Raw genomic sequence first — 20,276 nt, forward strand, 5'->3', positions numbered from 1 at the left:
TAAGCATCAACGCGCAATTTTAATATACGCTCATCCACAACTAAATGGATGAAACTACCGTTGATTTACACTTTGTGTGGATAGGCTTCGTTGGAAAACTGAGAATTTACTTTGAGGCAGAACTTGCTGGCCAAGGTTGAAGAAGACGAGGAGAGGAGACTGCTGTCGGAAGGCCGACAATTCAACAGGGAATGTTCGTACGTACGAATAGCATTCTCTTGCATGCCAGCACATCACAAATCTCTTAGCCGTTCGAGAACCGAGTAGCCACACGCATACCCACTTGGCTGGGTTGGTGCTCGTGGCGTCAACGCTACCAACCCAATTTTTGACTAATCAGCCACCCCCTTAATGTTCCTCTTCGAAGGTATCCGGCTCGCCCCAAAAAATCCTCCGCCTATATATACATGCACACACTAACCTACGCTAACCCACACACCACGACGAGCCACACTACACAAACACACACGATCATTAGTTACCTTGGCTGCTCCAGCAATGGCAGTGATGGTGGAGATCACGCAGAGCATGGTGCTCGAGCCCTCAAAGGAGTCGGCCCGCGGCGGTGGGAAGAAGGTGCCTCTCATCGTCTTTGACCGCGCCTCAACCGACGGCTACATCCCCGCCGTCTTCGCGTGGAACGCACCGGCGCCAACCAACGCCGCGCTCAAGGCCGGCCTCGTCGCCGCCGTCGCCAGGTTTCCACACCTCGCCGGGAGGTTCGCTGCCGACGACCACGGCCGGAAGTGCTTCCACCTCAACGACGCCGGGGTGCTTGTTGTTGAGGCCACCGCGGACGCGGACCTTGCTGACGCGCTGGCGCACGACGTGTCCGCGCACATCAACGAGCTCTACCCAAAGGCCGAAAAGGTGATGAGATGCAGATTAATTATTTTTACACGTCCGAATAAAACTTCTTCACGTAACGTAAAAAAAATTATGTACCATAGGGTTGGAAACATGCTGATGATTTTTTACACCGTTGGGTTGCAGGAACGTGCGAACGAACCCATCTTCCAGGCGCAGCTGACGAGGTACGCGTGCGGCGGTCTGGTGATCGGCACCGCCTGCCATCACCAGGTTGCCGACGGCCAGTCCATGAGCGTCTTCTACACCGCGTGGGCCAGCGCCGTCCGCACTGACTCGGCAGTCCTCCCGTCCCCTTTCGTCGACCGATCGGCCACCGTTGTCCCCCGAAGCCCACCGAAGCCGGCGTATGATCACCGGAACATCGAGTTCAAGGGCGAGCTCAGCTGGAGCCACTCCTATGGTGTGCTCCCCATGGACAGGATCAAGAACCTGGCCGTGCACTTCCCAGACGAGTTCGTCGCCGACCTCAAGGCCCGTGTTGGTACGCGCTGCAGCACGTTCCAGTGCCTCCTTGCGCACGCGTGGAAGAAGATCACGGCGGCGCGGGATCTGGCGCCGGATGATTTCACGCAGGTGAGGGTGGCCGTCAACTGCCGCGGCCGCGCAAAGCCTCCCGTGCCCATGGACTTCTTCGGGAACATGGTGCTCTGGGCGTTCCCCAGGATGCAGGTCCGGGACCTCCTGTCCAGCAGTTACCCAGCGGTGGTCGGCGCCATCCGGGACGCCGTCGCGCTTGTCGATGACGAGTACATCCAGTCGTTTATCGACTTCGGGGAGGCGGAGCGCGGCGTTATTGAAGACGGCGGCGAGGAGCTAGCGTCGACGGCGGCGACGCCGGGCACAATGTTTTGCCCTGACCTGGAGGTTGACAGCTGGCTCGGGTTCCGCTTCCACGACCTCGACTTCGGCTGCGGGCCGCCCTGCGCGTTCCTACCGCCGGACTTGCCCATCGAAGGAATAATGATCTTCGTGCCGTCCTGCGACCCCAAGGGCGGTGTCGACCTATTCATGGCGCTCGACGACGAACACGTCCAGGCATTCAAGCAGATCTGCTACTCAATGGACTAATCATGCATGCAACGCATAATACAAGTATATACAGTAGCGGAGACAGGACCAGGGCAGTTGGGGTTCTAGCTCTAACCTAGAAACAATAATTTTTGTAATCCCTTCTAAAAAAATACTCTAGAAACAATAGAGTAAAAAGTTAACGTCTTCTAAGTCAATCTTTCAAGACAACTTGTCTTTTTTTATCGTGTAAATTAATGTGTATTTTCCTCTCTCATGCATATCAAGTCAAGGATCTCACTTATGCATGCATGTAAGAGATAATTAATGTCTTTTTTTGCTAGTACTACGAGGCAAACACCATTAATATTGGGCGATAATCTGCACCGATGCGCCGGCCGAAAGATTCGGCCGGCCGCGCGCGGGCCGCCCGATCTGCCAGCTGTAGGCGGCCTGCTCCGTTAGATCTCCATGTAATATTTTTTTTCCTCCGATGCAACAAATTTCGGCGCTATGCAGCAATTTTCGTCAACGGTTGCAACAACAAAAAATTGTGGCAAAAAAATATCCGCGTGATCGTAGCAAAAAAACGAATAAGATGATGCGTGGTAGCAAAAGTAAAACCCCGGTTGTAGCAAATATCTAGGTGACGTGTATGCAACTATTTTAGTGAACGGTTGCAGCAAAATATGATGTCGGTTGTAGCAAAAAATAACACGGTTGTAGCAAAAGTCAAAATGCCGGTTGTAGGAAAAATCCAACAAATTCGAGTTGCAATCAAATGTATATGCAATTTTTTTACTGGAAAAATGTAGTAAATAAAAACGCTTGTAGCAAATATAAACGCAGCTTGCAACAAATTTAGACGAGAAAAAAAGTTGCATGAAAAACGTTTGTATCAAAATAATACATAGTTGCAGTAAATTTAACGAAAAAATGTTGAATGAACCTGCGAGCGAGGCGCGCGGCCCGCGCGCGACCTGCCGAACGATTCAGCCGACGTGTCGGGTGGAAGCGTTTATCATTAATAGTGCATTGATTAGTATTAATGACCTTGTATATACGTGAATTATAATTTTGATAGTGACTTGTATATAAAAATGGAGAGAGTATAGAATCACTAGAATGCATCATTTAAGCTTGCTTAGCCCTAGGTGTAATCTAATTCTAGTTCCGCCACTGAGTATATATAGATATGTACACGAGCAAAACCCGAAATTGTTTTACTATGTACACCGACAACTAGCATAGGTGTGGTGGAAGCAACATTGGATCACACGTCTCATGACTACAATTGGATCATGTCACTGTATGTATGGATAAATGACGAAACTCTTGATATCAGAAGAAATCTTTCGTATTTTCAGTTTTTAAATTGCCTTATTTCTTACATAAAAAATCCGATTGGAAAACCCTTTTCATTATTAAATCTGTCGCGACGAGATCTTCGAACTAGATCTCATATCAATATGTTTTGATAATTTTTTTGAAAAATATTTAAAATCAATCGTTTGATTTTCTCCTCACGTAAACGTTCTCTCCCACGCGACACGTGTCATGTTAGAATCCATCCATCGCTTTTCATCCCCAACCTTATCTCCTCCCTGCCATTTGTCTTTCTTCCACGAGCTTTCTCCGTTTCCTCATCTCCCTCGTGTGCCACAATCAATTGATAGGAGAGGAAGAGAGCATGCTCATGGCCGACCACCGTGCGTCCCTCGCCATGGGCAACAGCCAGCACTGCTGGAGGCCCAAGGATGCCATGCGTCCATGGCAACAACCACCGCTCCTGAAGGCCAAGGACGGCATGTAGCCATGGCAACAAACACCGCTTCTTGCAGACCAAAGTACGGCATGTGGCCATGGCAGCAGCCACCCACGTCGCGACCCCCTCTCATTTTTCTCACGTGCGCTGCGTCGCGGCATTCCATCGCCATTGTGCTGTGTTGCAACATCCGCCATAGCTCATCCTCATCTCCGGAGTCTTCTTCCTCTATTCATATCGCTCGTCCTCGTCTCTTTCACTCAGCGAGCAGCAAGATGCGGTTGTGTGGATGGAGATGCTGGAGGAGATTCCCAGCTGTGCCCTGTTGCAAGATCCCCACGCCGTTTCTTCACTGAAACTTTTTCTCTGCCACATTTATTATTCCCTTTATATTGGACGAGAAGCCAGACATAACCTTTATACTGAGCACGCATTCAAAGAAGATTTCCTTCTCTTCTTTGGTAAGAGTGTAGCTGGCAGGACCTTCATACTGCTTTGAATGCATGTGTCTTTTTCTTGCACACGTTGTTGGTTCTCCCGTGCCTGTGGTGTATATTTAGTCTACCCTTACATGCCCAAGAAGCCTAGCAGGTTCACACAAACATTATTTGTCACATCCATCACGTCGATTGTAGAGCGGACCTCTAGGTCTTTTCAATAGGGTAGGTCCCAAAATATAGATTTCTTCTTCCACATGGGTGTGCGTCCCTCAACGTCATTCGGAACAGATTGTCCGCCAGGACCCTTTCCAAAGATTAGTTGTAAATCATTGACCATATCAAATATGTGATCACCAATACGGAGGACGGGCTTTTTCAGGTGATCTGCCTCACCTTTGAAATGTTTGCTTTTCTTTCGACATTGATGGTTGGTCAGAAGAAATCGACGATGTCCCACATATATATTATTCCTGCATTTGTTCAAATATATACTTTCGGTGTCATCTAAACAATGCATGGTATCCCTTGTTTGTCTGTCCTGAAAGGTTACTGAGAGCAAGCCAATAATTTATGGTTACAAATAGCAACGCATGTATGTCAAATTCCTGTTGTTTGTGCTCATCCCACACACGTACACCTTTTTCATTCCACAACTATAAAAGTTCTTCAACTAATGGCCTTAGGTACACACCAATCTCGTTGCCGGGTTGCTTAGGTCCTTGGATGAGCATTGGCATCATAATGAACTTTCACTTCATGCACAACCAAGGAGGAAGGTTATAGATACATAGAGTCGCGGGCCACATGTTTGATTGTTGCTGTCCTCCCCAAGAGGATTAATGTCATCTGCACTTAATGTTGGGGAACGTCGCATGGGAAACAAAAAATTTCCTACGCGCACGAAGACCTATCATGGTGATGTCCATCTACGAGAGGGGATATTCGATCTACGTACCCTTGTAGACCGCACAGCAGAAGCGTTAGTGGACGCGGTTGATGTAGTGGAACATCCTCACGTCCCTCGATCCGCCCCGCGAACCGTCCCGCGATCAGTCCCACGATCTAGTGCCGAACGGACGGCACCTCCGCGTTAAGCACACGTACAGCTCGACGATTATCTCGGCCTTCTTGATCCAGCAAGAGAGACGGAGAGGTAGATGAGTTCTCCGGCAGCGTGACGGCGCTCCGGAGGTTGGTGGTGATCTTATCTCAGCAGGGCTCCGCCCGAGCTCCGCAGAAACGCGATCTAGAGGTAAAACCGGGGAGATATGTGGTCAGGCTGCCGTGGCAAAGTTATCTCAAATCAACCCTAAAACCTCCGTATATATAGGGGGAGGAGGGGGAGCCTTGCCTTGGGGTCCAAGGACTCCCAAGGGGGTCGGCCGAGCCAAGGGGGCAACCCTCCCCTTCCAAACATAGTCCAACTAGGTTTGGAAGGAGGAGTCCTTCCCCCTTTTCCCACCTCCTCTTTTTTTTTCCTTTTCTCTTTGATTTTCTTCCTATGGCGCATAGAGCCTTCTTGGGCTGTCCCACCAGCCCACTAAGGGCTGGTGTGCTACCCCCAAGGCCTATGGGTTTCCCCGGGGTGGGTTGCCCCCCCCCCCCCGCGGTGAACTCCCGGAACCCATTCGTCATTCCCGGTAACTTCAAAAACCTTCCGGTAGTCAAATGAGGTCATCCTATATATCAATCTTCGTTTCCGGACCATTCCGGAAACCCTCGTGACGTCCGTATCTCATCCGGGACTCCGAAGAACATTCTATAACCAACCATATAACTCAAATACGCATAAAACAACGTCGAACCTTAAGTGTGCAGACCCTGCGGGTTCGAGAACTATGTAGACATGACCCGAGAGACTCCTCGGTCAATATCCAATAGCGGGACCTGGATGCCCATATTGGATCCTACATATTCTACGAAGATCTTATCGTTTGAACCTCAGTGCCAAGGATTCATATAATCCCGTATGTCATTCCCTTTGTCCTTCGGTATGTTACTTGCCCGAGATTCGATCGTCAGTATCCGTATACCTATTTCAATCTCGTTTACCGGCAAGTCTCTTTACTCGTTCCGTAATACAAGACCCCGTAACTTACACTAAGTCACATTGCTTGCAAGGCTTGTGTGTGATGTTGTATTACCGAGTGAGCCCCGAGATACCTCTCCGTCACACGGAGTGACAAATCCCAGTCTCGATCCATACTAACTCAACGAACACCTTCGGAGATACCTGTAGAGCATCTTTATAGTCACCCAGTTACGTTGCGACGTTTGATACACATAAAGTATTCCTCCGGTGTCAGTAAGTTATATGATCTCATGGTCATAGGAACAAATACTTGACATGCAGAAAACAGTAGCAACAAAATGACACGATCAACATGCTACGTCTATTAGTTTGGGTCTAGTCCATCACGTGATTCTCCTAATGACGTGATCCAGTTATCAAGCAACAACACCTTGTTCATAATCAGAAGACACTGACTATCTTTGATCAACTGGCTAGCCAACTAGAGGCTTGCTAGGGACAGTGTTTTGTCTATGTATCCACACATGTATATAAGTCTTCATTCAATACAATTATAGCATGGATAATAAACGATTATCTTGATACAGGAATTATAATAATAACTCTATTTATTATTGCCTCTAGGGCATAATTCCAACAGTCTCCCACTTGCACTAGAGTCAATAATCTAGCCCTCACATCATCATGCGAATTACATTGTAATAAATCTAACACCCATACAGTTCTGGTGTTGATCATGCTTTGACCGTGGAAGAGGTTTAGTCAGCGGGTCCGCTACATTTAGATCCGTGTGCACTTTGCATATATTCACGTCCTCCCCTTCGACGTAGTCGCGGATGAGGTTGAAGCGTCGTTTGATGTGTCTGGACTTCTTGTGAAACCGTGGTTCCTTTGCTAAGGCAATGGCACCCGTGTTGTCACAGAACAAGGTTATTAGATTCAGTGCGCTTGGCACCACTCCAAGATCCGTCATGAACTACTTCATCCAGACACCCTCCTTAGCCGCCTCCGAGGCAGCCATGTACTCCGCTTCACATGTAGAATCTGCTACGACGCTCTGCTTGGAACTGCACCAGCTTACCGCATCCCCATTAAGAATAAATACGTATCCGGTTTGCGACTTAGAGTCGTCCGGATCTGTGTCAAAGCTTGCATCGACGTAACCTTTTACGGCGAGCTCTTCGTCACCTCCATACACGAGAAACATCTCCTTAGTCCTTTTCACGTACTTCAGGATATTCTTGACCGCCGTCCAGTGATCCACTCCTGGATTACTCTGGAACCTACCTGCCATACTTATGGCCAGGCTAACATCCGGTCTAGTGCACAACATTGCATACATGATAGAACCTATGGCTGAAGCATAGGGGACGGTGCTCATATGCTCTCTATCCTCATCAGTTGCTGGGCACTGAGTCTTACTCAATCTCGTACCTTGTAAAACTGGCAAGAACCCTTTCTTGGACTGTTCCATTTTGAACCTCTTCAAAACTTTATCAAGGTATGTGCTTTGTGAAAGTCCTATCAGGCGTTTTGATATATCCCTGTAGATCTTAATGCCTAGAATGTAAGCATCTTCTCCTAGGTCCTTCATAGAGAAACTTTTATTCAAGTAATCCTTTCTGCTCTCCAAAAACTCTATGTTGTTTCCAATCAGCAATATGTCATCCACATATAATATTAGAAACGCCACAGAGCTCCCACTCACTTTCTTGTAAATACAAGATTCTCCAACCACTTGTATAAACCCAAATGCTTTGATCACCTCATCAAAGCATTTGTTCCAACTCCGAGATGCTTGCACCAGTCCATAAATGGATCACTGGAGCTTGCACACCTTGTTAGCATTCTTAGGATCGAGAAAACCTTCGGGTTGCATCATATACAACTCTTCCTTAAGGAAACCGTTAAGGAACGCCGTTTTGACATCCATCTGCCAGATTTCATAATCGAAAAATGCAGCTATTGCTAACATGATTCTGACGGACTTAAGCATCGCTACGGGTGAGAATGTCTCATCGTAGTCAACTCCTTGAACTTGTGAAAAACCCTTTGCCACAAGTCGAGCTTTATAAACGGTCACATTGCCGTCAGCGTCTGTCTTCCTCTTAATGATCCATTTGTTCTGAATAGCCTTGCGGCCCCCAGGTAGTACTTCCAAAGTCCACACTTTGTTCTCATACATGGATCCTATTTCGGACTTCATGGCTTCTAGCCATTTGTTGGAATCTGGGCCCACCATCGCTTCTTCATAATTTGCAGGTTCATTGTTGTCTAACAACATGATTGACAAGACGGGATTACCGTACCACTCTGGAGCAGCACGTGGTCTCGTCGACCTGCTTGGTTCGACAGAAACTTGAACCAGAGTTTCATGATCATCATCATTAACTTCCTCCTCAACCGGCATCGCAACGACAGAGGTTTCCCCTTGCCCTGCGCCACCATCCAGAGGGATGAGAGGTTCGACAACCTCGTCAAGTTCTATCTTCCTCCCACTCAATTCTCTCAAGAGAAACTCCTTCTCGAGAAAAGCTCCGTTTTTAGCAACAAACACTTTGCCCTCGGATTTGAGATAGAAGGTGTACCCAACTGTCTCTTTTGGGTAACCTATGAAGACGCACTTTTCCGCTTTGGGTTCCAGCTTTTCAGGCTGAAGCTTTTTGACATAAGCATCACATCCCCAAACTTTAAGAAACGACAACTTTGGCCTTTTGCCATACCACAATTCATATGGTGTCGTCTCAACGGATTTTGATGGTGCCCTATTTAAAGTGAATGCACCTGTTTCTAATGCATAACCCCAAAATGATAATGGCAAATCGGTAAGAGACATCATAGATCGCACCATCTCTAATAAAGTACGATTACGACGTTTGGACACACCATTACGCTGTGGTGTTCCAGGCGGTGTCAACTGTGAAACAATTCCATATTGTCTTAAGTGAGCACCAAACTCGAAACTCAGATATTCACCCCCACGATCAGACCGTAGGAACTTGATCTTCTTGTTACGATGATTTTCAACTTCACTCTGAAATTGTTTGAACTTTTCAAATGTTTCAGACTTGTGCTTCATTAAGTAGACATAACCATATCTACTCAAATCGTCTGTGAAAGTGAGAAAATAACGATATCCGCCGTGTGCCTCTACGCTCATCGGACCACACACATCGGTATGTATGATTTCCAACAAGTCACTTGCACTCTCCATTGTTCCGGAGAACGGAGTTTTAGTCATCTTGCCCATGAGGCATGGTCCGCACGTGTTAAGTGAATCAAAGTCAAGTGACTCCAAAAGTCCATCGGTATGGAGTTTCTTCATGCGCTTTACACCAATATGACCTAAGTGGCAGTGCCATAAAAATATGGCGCTATCATTGTTAACTCTAACTCTTTTGGTCTCAATGTTATGTATGTGTGTATCACTATCAAGATTCAATATGAACAATCCTCTCACATTGGGTGCATGACCATAAAAGATGTTACTCATAGAAATAGAACAACCATTATTCTCAAACTTAAAGGAGTAACCGTCTCGCAATAAACAAGATCCAGATATAATGTTCATGCTCAACACAGGCACTAAATAACAACGATTTAAGTTCATAACTAATCCTGATGGTAACTGAAGTGAAACTGTGCCGACGACGATTGCATCAACCTTGGAACCATTATCTACGCGCATCGTCACTTCATCTTTCGCCAGCCTTCGTCTATTCCGCAGTTCCTGTTTCGTTTTGCAAATATGAGCAACAGAACCGGTATCGAATACCCAGGCACTACTACGAGAGCCGGTTAAGTACACATCAATAACATGTATATCAAATATACCTGATTTTTCTTTGGCCGCCTTCTTATCAGCCAGATACTTGGGGCAATTGCGCTTCCAGTGACCCATACCCTTGCAATAGTAACACTCTGTTTCAGGCTTAGGTCCAGCTTTGGGTTTCTTCGTTGGATTGGCAACAGGCTTGCTGCTCTTCTTTGAATTACCCTTCTTGCCTTTGCTGTTTCTCTTGAAACTAGTGGTCTTATTCACCATCAACACTTGATGCTCTTTACGGAGTTCACACTCTGCGCCTTTCAGCATCGCAAACAACTCGCCGGGAGACTTGTTCATCCCTTGCATGTTGTAGTTCAACACAAAGCCTTTATAGCTTGGCGGCAGTGATTGAAGGATTCTGTCAGTGATAGCTTCTTGCGGGAGTTCAATCCCCAGCTCAGCTAGACGGTTTGAGTACCCAGACATTTTGAGCACATGTTCACTGACAGACGAGTTCTCCTCCATCTTGCAAGCATAGAATTAATCGGAGCTCTCATACCTCTCGATCCGGGCGTTCTTCTGAAAGATAAACTTCAACTCCTGGAACATCTCAAATGCTCCATGACGCTCAAAGCAACGTTGAAGTCCCGGTTCTAAGCCATACAAGACTGCACATTGAACTATTGAGTAGTCCTCCTTACGTGCTAACCAAGCGTTCTTAACATCCTGATCAGCCGTAGCGGGTGGTTCATCTCCTAGCGCAACATTAAGGATATAATCCTTCTTCCCAGCTTGTAAGATTAGCTTAAGATTACGAGCCTAGTCTACAAAGTTGCTTCCATTATCTTTCAACTTAGCTTTCTCTAGGAACGTATTAAAATTCAGGGTGACTGTCGCGTGAGCCATGATCTACAACACAAATATATTCAAAGTGGACATAGACTATGTTCAAGATAATTAGAGTTTAACTTAATCAAATTATTCGCTAAACTCCCACTCAAAAAGTACATCTCTCTAGTCATTTGAGTGGTTCATGATCCACTTACACTAGCTCAAGTCCGATCATCACGTCAGTTGAGCATAGTTTCAGTGGTAAGCATCCCCATGCTAATCATATCATCTATATAATTCATGATCGACCTTTCGGTCTCATGTGTTCCAAGGCCATGTATGCACATGCTAGGCTCATCAAGCTTAACCCGAGTGTTCTGCGTGCGCAACTGTTTTGCACCCGTTGTATGTGAACGTTGAGTCTATCACACCCGATCATCACGTGGTGTCTCGAAACGACGAACTGTAGCAACGGTGCACAGTCGGGGAGAACTCAATTTCGTCTTGAAATTTTAGTGAGAGATCACCTCATAATGCTACCGTCGTTCTAAGCAAAATAAGGTGCATAAAAGGATTAACATCACATGCAATTCATAAGTGACATGATATGGCCATCATCACGTGCTCCTTGATCTCCATCACCAAAGCACCGGCACGATCTTCTTGTCACCGGCGCCACACCATGATCTCCATCAACGTGTCGCCATCGGGGTTGTCATGCTACTCATGCTATTACTACTAAAGCTACATCCTAGCAAAATAGTAAACGCATCTGCAAACACAAACGTTAGTATAAAGACAACCCTATGGCTCCTGCCGGTTGCCGTACCATCGACGTGCAAGTCGATATTATCTATTACAACATGATCATCTCATACATCCAATATATCACATCACATCGTTGGACATATCACATCACAAGCATACCCTGCAAAAACAAGTTAGACGTCCTCTAATTTTGTTGTTGCATGTTTTACGTGGTGACCATGGGTATCTAGTAGGATCGCATCTTACTTACGCAAACACCACAACGGAGATATATGAGTTGCTATTTAACCTCATCCAAGGACCTCCTCGGTCAAATCCGATTCAACTAAAGTTGGAGAAACTGACACCCGCCAGTCATCTTTGAGCAACGGAGTTACTCGTAGCGATGAAACCAGTCTCTCGTAAGCGTACGAGTAATGTCGGTCCAAGCCGCTTCGATCCAACAATACCGCGGAATCAAGAAAAGACTAAGGAGGGCAGCAAAACGCACATCACCGCCCATAAAAACTTTTGTGTTCTACTCAAAAAGACATCTACGCATGAACCTAGCTCATGATGCCACTGTTGGGGAACGTCGCATGGGAAACAAAAATTTTCCTACGCGCACGAAGACCTATCATGGTGATGTCCATCTACGAGAGGGGATGTATGATCTACGTACCCTTGTAGACCGTACAGCAGAAGCGTTAGTGAACATGGTTGATGTAGTGGAACGTCCTCACGTCCCTCGATCCGCCCCTCGAACCGTCCCGTGATCAGTCCCACGATCTAGTGCCGAACGGACGGCACCTCTGCGTTCAGCACACGTACAGCTCGACGATGATCTCGGCCTTCTTGATCCAGCAAGAGAGACAGAGAGGTAGAAGAGTTCTCCGGCAGCGTGACGGCGCTCCGTAGGTTGGTGATGATCTTGTCTCGGTAGGGCTCCGCTCGAGCTCCGGAGAAACGCGATCTAGAGGTAAAACCGTGGAGATATGTGGTCGGGCTGCCTTGGCAAAGTTGTGTCAAATCAGCCCTAAAACCTCCGTATATATAGGGGGAGGAGGGGGAGCCTTGCCTTGGGGTCCAAGGACTCCCAAGGGGGTCGGCCGAGCCTAAGGGGGGAACCCTCCCCTTCCAAACAGAGTCCAACTAGGTTTGGAAGGAGGAGTCCTTCCCCCTTTTCCCACCTCCTCTTTTTTTCTCTTTGATTTTATTCCTATGGCGCATAGAGCCTTCTTGGGCTGTCTCACCAGCCCACTAAGGGCGGGTGCTCCACCCCCAAGGCCTATGGGCTTCCCCGGGGTGGGTTGCCCCCCCCCCCCCGTGAACTCCCGGAACCCATTCGTCATTCCCGGTAACTCCGAAAACCTTCCGGTAATCAAATGAGGTCATCCTATATATCAATCTTCGTTTCCGGACCATTCCGGAAACCCTCGTGACGTCCATGATCTCATCCGGGACTCCGAACAACATTCCGTAACCAACCATATAACTCAAATACGCATAAAACAACGTCGAACCTTAAGTGTGCAGACCATGCGGGTTCGAGAACTATGTAGATATGACCCGAGAGACTCCTCGATCAATATCCAATAGCGGGACCTGGATGCCCATATTGGATCCTACATATTCTACGAAGATCTTATCGTTTGAACCTCAGTGCCAAGGATTCATATAATCCCGTATGTCATTCCCTTTGTCCTTCGGTATGTTACTTGCCCGAGATTCGATCGTCAGTATCCGCATACCTATTTCAATCTCGTTTACCGGCAAGTCTCTTTACTCGTTCCGTAATACAAGATCCCGCAACTTACACTAAGTCACATTGCTTGCAAGGCTTGTGTGTGATGTTGTATTACCGAGTGGGCCCCGAGATACCTCTCCGTCACACGGAGTGACAAATCCCAGTCTCGATCCATACTAACTCAACGAACACCTTCGGAGATACCTGTAGAGCATCTTTATAGTCACCCAGTTACGTTGCGACGTTTGATACACACAAAGTATTCCTCCGGTGTCAGTGAGTTATATGATCTCATGTTCATAGGAACAAATACTTGACACGCAGAAAATAGTAGCAACAAAATGACACGATCAACATGCTACGTCTATTAGTTTGGGTCTAGTCCATCACGTGATTCTCCTAATGACGTGATCCAGTTATCAAGCAACAACACCTTGTTCATAATCAGAAGACACTGACTATCTTTGATCAACTGGCTAGCCAACTAGAGGCTTGCTAGGGACAGTGTTTTGTCTATGTATCCACACATGTATATAAGTCTTCATTCAATATAATTATAGCATGGATAATAATCGATTATCTTGATACAGGAATTATAATAATAACTATATTTATTATTGCCTCTAGGGCATAATTCCAACACTTGGTCCAAGCATAATAGTGGGGCATGAAACCCTTCTCAAGCAGGTGAATGTGAAGGGTTTTCGAGGAAGAGTAATCCTTTATATTCTCACATTTAACACATGAGCAATACATAAAACTATTATGCTTGGTTGCCACGGCCACACCGATAAAATTACGCAGGCCCGTAATGTACTCCGATGTGCATCGGTCACCGTACATCCATTGGCGGTTCATTTGCAATATGAAATTAAGTATATCAAAAACCATTGCAGAACATCACGAATAGAGAAATGACCAAATTTATACAAGTTCATCATCAGATTAAAACCAAAGTACAATAGTGATCAAATGTTATTACTGCGAGAATAAATACAGATTGTTCATATATAGTTCTCGTAAAACAACATACAACTATATAAAACATTTAAATGCAACAAAACAATGTGAATCACAACTAAGGTAACAATTGACCCAACAACATAATGATACCAAGCCTCTTTATCAATGGCATATTTTCTAATATTCCTAATCTTCAAGCGCATTGAACCCATCTTCAAGCGCATTGCATCCATCTTCAACCGCATTGCATCCATCTTGATCTTGTGATCGACGACGACTTCGGCAACATGCAACTCCAATTCCATATTCTTCTCCTCAATTATTTTCAATTTTTTCTTTAAGTAATTGTTTTATTTTTCAACTAAATTTAACCTCTCGACAAGAGGGTCGGATGGAATTTTCAGTTCACATACCTCCTAGATAAAAACATCCATGACAGGTTGGTTGGCATAATTGTCATAAACACTAAGTGAAACAAATATTTATAAAATAAAATATACCACGTCCGAATCATAGGCCGGACGAGGGCCGACGTGGGTGGATACCAAAACCATCGCACTATATAATAACACACAATAATAAAAGTAAGAAATTTATACAAGTATCTATCTAAATCATACAAGTAAGAATTTTTTTTCTTCTAAAAAGAGATGAAAGAATGAAGTAGCTAATCTTTTAGAACACTTGTGTACTTGGTGCACCACCAAACCTAGACAAATCTTGAGGAAAATGGAGCTTGGAGAGGAGAAAAGTTAAGTGTGGCTTGGGCATTTCATCGAACACCTCATGTGCATGCATAGAACAGTGGAAAGAGCAGGGCATGCACACCTCCCACATGGCCGAAAAATAGAGGAGAGGGTGGGCAGGGGCGAGTATATATAGGCATCTCTTTGCTCCCTGTTGGTGGCCAGAACCGGGACAAAAGACTGACCTTTAGTCCCGGTTCCACCCACCAACCGGGACTAAAAGTGCTACGCCAGGAGCAAGGACCATTGGTACTGGTTCGTGTCTGGAACCGGGACCAAAAGGGTCAGACGAACCGGGACCCTCTCCCGGCTAGCGTCCTGGCCTCATGAACCAGGACTGATGCACCCATTGGTCTCGATTCATAACAGAATCGGGATTAAAGACTTTTCATCGCCTGAACCAAAGCCCTGTTTTCTACTAGTGGATTAACTTCGAAAAGAGCGGGGTCATTGTCATGGGCTACTCCGAGGACAAGAAGTGTCGCATTTGCGGACAACCTAAATTGCAGGTTGGACACCTTCCCTATTGAATATTTGGGAACGCCGCTATCAGATTCAATGGTTCTTATGAGTGCGTTTGACCCCCTTGTTGGGCGGGTGGGAGCGCGCGCTAAACCGTGGTGCGGTCGGTTTACCTCTAAAGGGAGTAAAACCATCCTGATTGGCTCCAACCTCTCTAGTCTCCCCATGTATATGATGGGGATGTACCTCCTACTAGAGGGCGTTCTTGGGGCGTTTGGTAAGGACCTCGCCCGGTTCTTTTGGCAACCGATGCATGGTCGGCAGAAATACCACATGGTGAAGTGGGCTGACATCTGCTTGCCTAAGGAGTGCGGTGGTATCGGGATCTAGGCCTCTCGCTGGATGAACGCCGCCCTTATGCTTAGGTGGGTGTGGCGGATCATCCGTAATGAGGAGGGGCTGTGGCTACAGCTTACTCAGGCTAAGTACCTTCGGGGCTTGCATTTGCTTGCGTGCGACCGTATGGAGGGCTCCCAGTTCTAGAGAGACATCTAGAAGATTAAGCACAAGATCCACTTGGGGTTGGCTTTCTCACCTAGAAATGGTGAGGGCGCCATGTTCTGGCTGGATCGCTCGATCGGTGGAACCCCCTTATGCTCGCGGTCCCCCCTGCTGTTTGCTATTTGTGGGGATCCGTCTCTGCGCATTTTGGTGGCCGTCCGAGGTGGACAATGGAATGTCTTGTTGTAGGGGAACGTAGTAAATTCAAAAAAATCTACGCCATACAAGGATCTATCTATGGAGAGACCAGCAACGAGAGAGGTTGTAGAGCATCTTCGTACCTTTGAAGATCGCTAAGCGGAAGCGTTACTATGAACGCGGTCGATGGAGTCGTACTCGCAGCGATTAGGATCGCAGTCGGTTCCGATCTATGTGCCGAATCACGGCACATCCGCGTTCAACACACGTACAGCCGGTGACGTCTCCCACGCCTTGATCCAGCAAGGAGGAGGGAGAGGTTGAGGGAGAGCTCCGGCATCACGACGGCGTGGTGGCGGTGGAGCTACGAGGTCTCCTGGCAGGGCTTCGCCAAGCACCGTGGCAGAGGAGAAGCAGGGCTGTGCCGAGAGAGAGATTTCGTGTGTCTCAAATCAGCCAAAACCTCCACTATATATAGGAGGAGAGGGAGGGGGCCCCTTTAGGGTTCCCACCCCCAAAGGGTGTGGCAGCCCCATCTAGGGGTGGTGGTGGCGGCTAGGGCAAGAGAGAGGGGGTGGTGCACCGCAGATGGGCCTTAGGCCCATCTGCACTAGGGTTCCCCCCCTCGCCCTTCCCTCTCTTGTGGCACCTTGGGCCTAGGTGGGAGACGCACCAGCCAACTCTGGGCTGGTTCCCTTCCACCTTTTGGCTCATGCTAGCCTTTGGGGCTGGTGGCCCCTCCCGGTGGACCGCCGAAACCCTTTCGGTGGTCCCGGTACATTACCCGTGTCGCGCGAAACAATTCTGGCGACCAAATCCTCACTTCCTATATATAATTCTTTACCTCTGGACCATTTCGGAGCTCCTCGTGACATCCGGGATCACATCCGGGACTCCGAACAACCTTTGGTAACCTCGTATAACAATTCCCTATAACCCTAGCGTCATCGAACCTTAAGTGTATAGACCCTACGGGTTCGGGAGGCATGCAGACATGACCGAGACACCTCTCCGGCCAATAACCATCAGTGGGGTCTGGATACCCATGGTGGCTCCCACATGTTCCACGATGATCTCATCGGATGAACCACGATGTCAAGGATTCAATCAATCCCGTATACAATTCCCTTTGTCTATCGGTATAGAACTTGCGCGAGATTCGATCATCGGTATCCCTATACCTAGTTCAATCTCGTTACCGGCAAGTCTCTTTACTCATTCTGTAGCACATCATCCTATGACTAACTCCTTAGTCACATAGAGCTTATTATGATGACGTTCTACCAAGTGGGCCCAGAGATACCTCTTCGTCATACGGAGTGACAAATCCCGGTCTCGATTCGTACCAACTCAACAGACACTTTCAGAGATACCCGTAGTGCACCTTTATAGTCACCCAGTTACGTTGTGACGTTTGATACACCCAAAGCACTCCTACGGTATCCGGGAGTTGCACAATCTCACGGTCGAAGGAAAAGATACTTGACATTAGAAAAGCTTTAGCATGCGAACAACACGATCTAGTGCTATGCTTAGGATTGGGTCTTGTCCATCACATCATTCTCCTAATGATGTGATCCCGTTATCAATGACATCCAATGTCCATGATCAGAAAACCATGATCATCTATTGATCAACGAGCTAGCCAACTAGAGGCTTGCTAGGCACACATTGTGATCTATTTATCCACACATGTATTACTGTTTCCTGATAATACAATTATAGCATGAACAATAGACGATTATCATGAACAAGGAATTATCATAATAACCATTTTATTATTGCCTCTAGGGAATATTTCCGACAGTCTCCCACTTGCACTAGAGTCAATAATCTAGTTCACATCACTATGTGATTGCAATGAATTCAACACCCATACAGTTCTAGGGTTCGGTCATGTCTTTCTTGTGAGAGAGGTTTATAGTCAACGGGTGTGAACCTTTCAGATCAGTATGTGCTTTACAAATCTCTACGTCATCCTATAGATGCTACTACATCCCATCTGGAACCATTCCAAATTATTGCTCCACTATACGAATCCGGTTTACTACTCATAGTCCTCCGGATTAGTGACAAAGATTGCATGGACGTAACTCCTTTACGACGTACTCTTTAATCACCTCCATAATTGAGAATAATTCCTTAGTCCATTAGTTACTAAGGATAACTTCGACCTCTGTCCAGTGATCCATTCCTGGATCACTCTTATACCCCACGACTGACTCATGGCAAGGCACGCTTTAGGTGCGGTACACAGCATAACATACTTGTAGTGCCTACTGGTGGTGCATAGGGGACGACATTCGTTCTTTCTCTTTTTCTGCCTTGGTCGGGCTTTGAGTCGTACTCAAATTTACTCCTTGCAACATAGCCAAGAACTCCTTCTTTGCTGATCTATTTGAACTCCTTCAAAAACTTGTCAAGACATGCATTTCATTGAAAGTTCCATTAAGCACTTTGATCTATCTTTATAGATCTTGATGCTCAACTCTCAAGTAGCTACATCTAGGTTTTCCTTTGAAAAAATCATTTCAAACAACCCTTTATGCTTTGCAGAAATTATACATTATTTCTGATCAACAGTATGTCAACCACATATATTCATCAGAAATTCTATAGTGCTCCCATTCACCTTTCGGAAATACAAGTTTCTTACAAACTTTGTATAGAACCAAAAACTTTGATCATCTCACCAAAGTGTATATTCCAACTCCGAGATGCTTGATCCAGTCCATAGAAGGAACGCTGGAGCTTTGCATACTTGTTAGCACCTTTTAGGATCGACAATATCTTCTGGTTGTATCACATACAACCTTTCCTCAAGGAAACCGTCGAGGAAACAATATTTTGACATCCTATCTCCAATATTTCAGAAATGATGCAGCAACTGCTAGCATAATTTCAACAGACTTTCAGCATCGCTACGAGTGAGAAAATCTCATCGTAGTCAACTCTTTGAACTTTGTCGAAAACACCTTTGCGACAAGTCCAGCTTTCTTAATGTTGACTTTTCACCATCATCGTGTGTCTTCCTTTTAAAGATCCATTCACAGTTAATAGTCTTATGACCATCAAGTGGTTCCTCCAAAGTTTATACTTTGTTTTTCATACATGGATCCTCTCTCGGATTTCATGGCCTCCAGCCATTTGTCGTAATCCGGGCCCACCATCGCTTCTCCATATCTCATAGGTTCATTGTTGTCCAACAACATGACCTCTAAGATAGGTTTACCATACCACTCTGTAGTAGTACGCATCCTTGTCCGCCTACGAGGGTTTTGGCAGTGACTTGATCCGAAACTTCATAATCACCATCATAAGCTTCCACTTCAATTGGTGTAGGCACCACAGGAACAACTTCCTGCGCCCTCCCATACACTGGTTGAAGTGATGGTTCAATAACGTCATCAAGTATTCACCATACTCCCACTCAACTCTTTCGAGAGAAACCTTTCCTCGAGAAAGTATCCGTTTCTAGAAGCAAACACTTTTGCTTCCGGATCTAAGATAGGAGGTATACCCAACTGTTTTGGGTGTCCTGTGAAGATGCATTTAACCGCTTTGGGTTCGAGCTTATCCGGCTGAAACTCTTTCACATAAGCATCGCAGCCCCAAACTCTTAAGAAATGACAGCTAAGGTTTCTCTAAGCCATAGTTCATACGGTGTCATCTCAACGGAATTGAGTGGTGCCCTATTTAAAGTGAATACGGTTGTCTCTAATGCCTAACCCATAAACGATAGTGGTAATTTGATAAGAAATATCATAGTATGCACTATATCTAATAGTGCACGATTATGACGTACGGACACACCATTAGACTATGGTGTTCGAGGTGGCATGAGTTGTGAAACATTTTTCACGTGAAACAATTTTAACCTTGTCTTAAACATTTAACGAACTCGTAACTCGGATATATATGATTACCTCCACGATCACATCGTAGACATATTATCCTCTTGTCACGATGATCTTCAAATTCACTCTGAAATTACTTGAACCTTTTTCAATAATTCAGACATGTGTTTCATCAAGTAAATACACTAGTATCTACTCAAATTATTTGTGAAGTATGAACATAATGATATCCACTATGTGCCTCAGTACTCATCGGACTACACACATCAAAATGTATTACTTCCAACAAGTTACATTCTTGTTCCATCTCACTCAAAAAAGAGGTCTTCAATCATCTTGCCCA

The 20,276-nt window shown here is 46.1% G+C and overlaps 1 protein-coding gene across 1 annotated transcript; it reads left to right on the forward strand.

Annotated features, from left to right (window-relative positions):
* Positions 1–420: 420 nt before the first annotated feature.
* LOC123407224 (tryptamine hydroxycinnamoyltransferase 2-like) lies at positions 421–2,186 on the forward strand. Its single transcript, XM_045100313.1, has 2 exons — positions 421–870; positions 994–2,186. Exons 1-2 carry the CDS (start codon positions 499–501, stop codon positions 1,936–1,938), a joined length of 1,317 nt encoding a protein of 438 aa, XP_044956248.1. The 5' UTR covers positions 421–498; the 3' UTR covers positions 1,939–2,186.
* Positions 2,187–20,276: the final 18,090 nt, after the last annotated feature.

This window comes from Hordeum vulgare, chromosome 1H, assembly GCF_904849725.1.
Source record: "Hordeum vulgare subsp. vulgare chromosome 1H, MorexV3_pseudomolecules_assembly, whole genome shotgun sequence".
NCBI classification, from domain to species: domain Eukaryota; kingdom Viridiplantae; phylum Streptophyta; class Magnoliopsida; order Poales; family Poaceae; genus Hordeum; species Hordeum vulgare.

Coding starts and splice junctions, on each gene's coding strand:
- LOC123407224 (XM_045100313.1), top strand. CDS start 499: ATGGCAGTGATGGTGGAGATCACGCAGAGCATGGTGCTCGAGCCCTCA. Junction 871..993: donor TCTACCCAAAGGCCGAAAAG/GTGATGAGATGC, acceptor GTTGGGTTGCAG/GAACGTGCGAACGAACCCAT.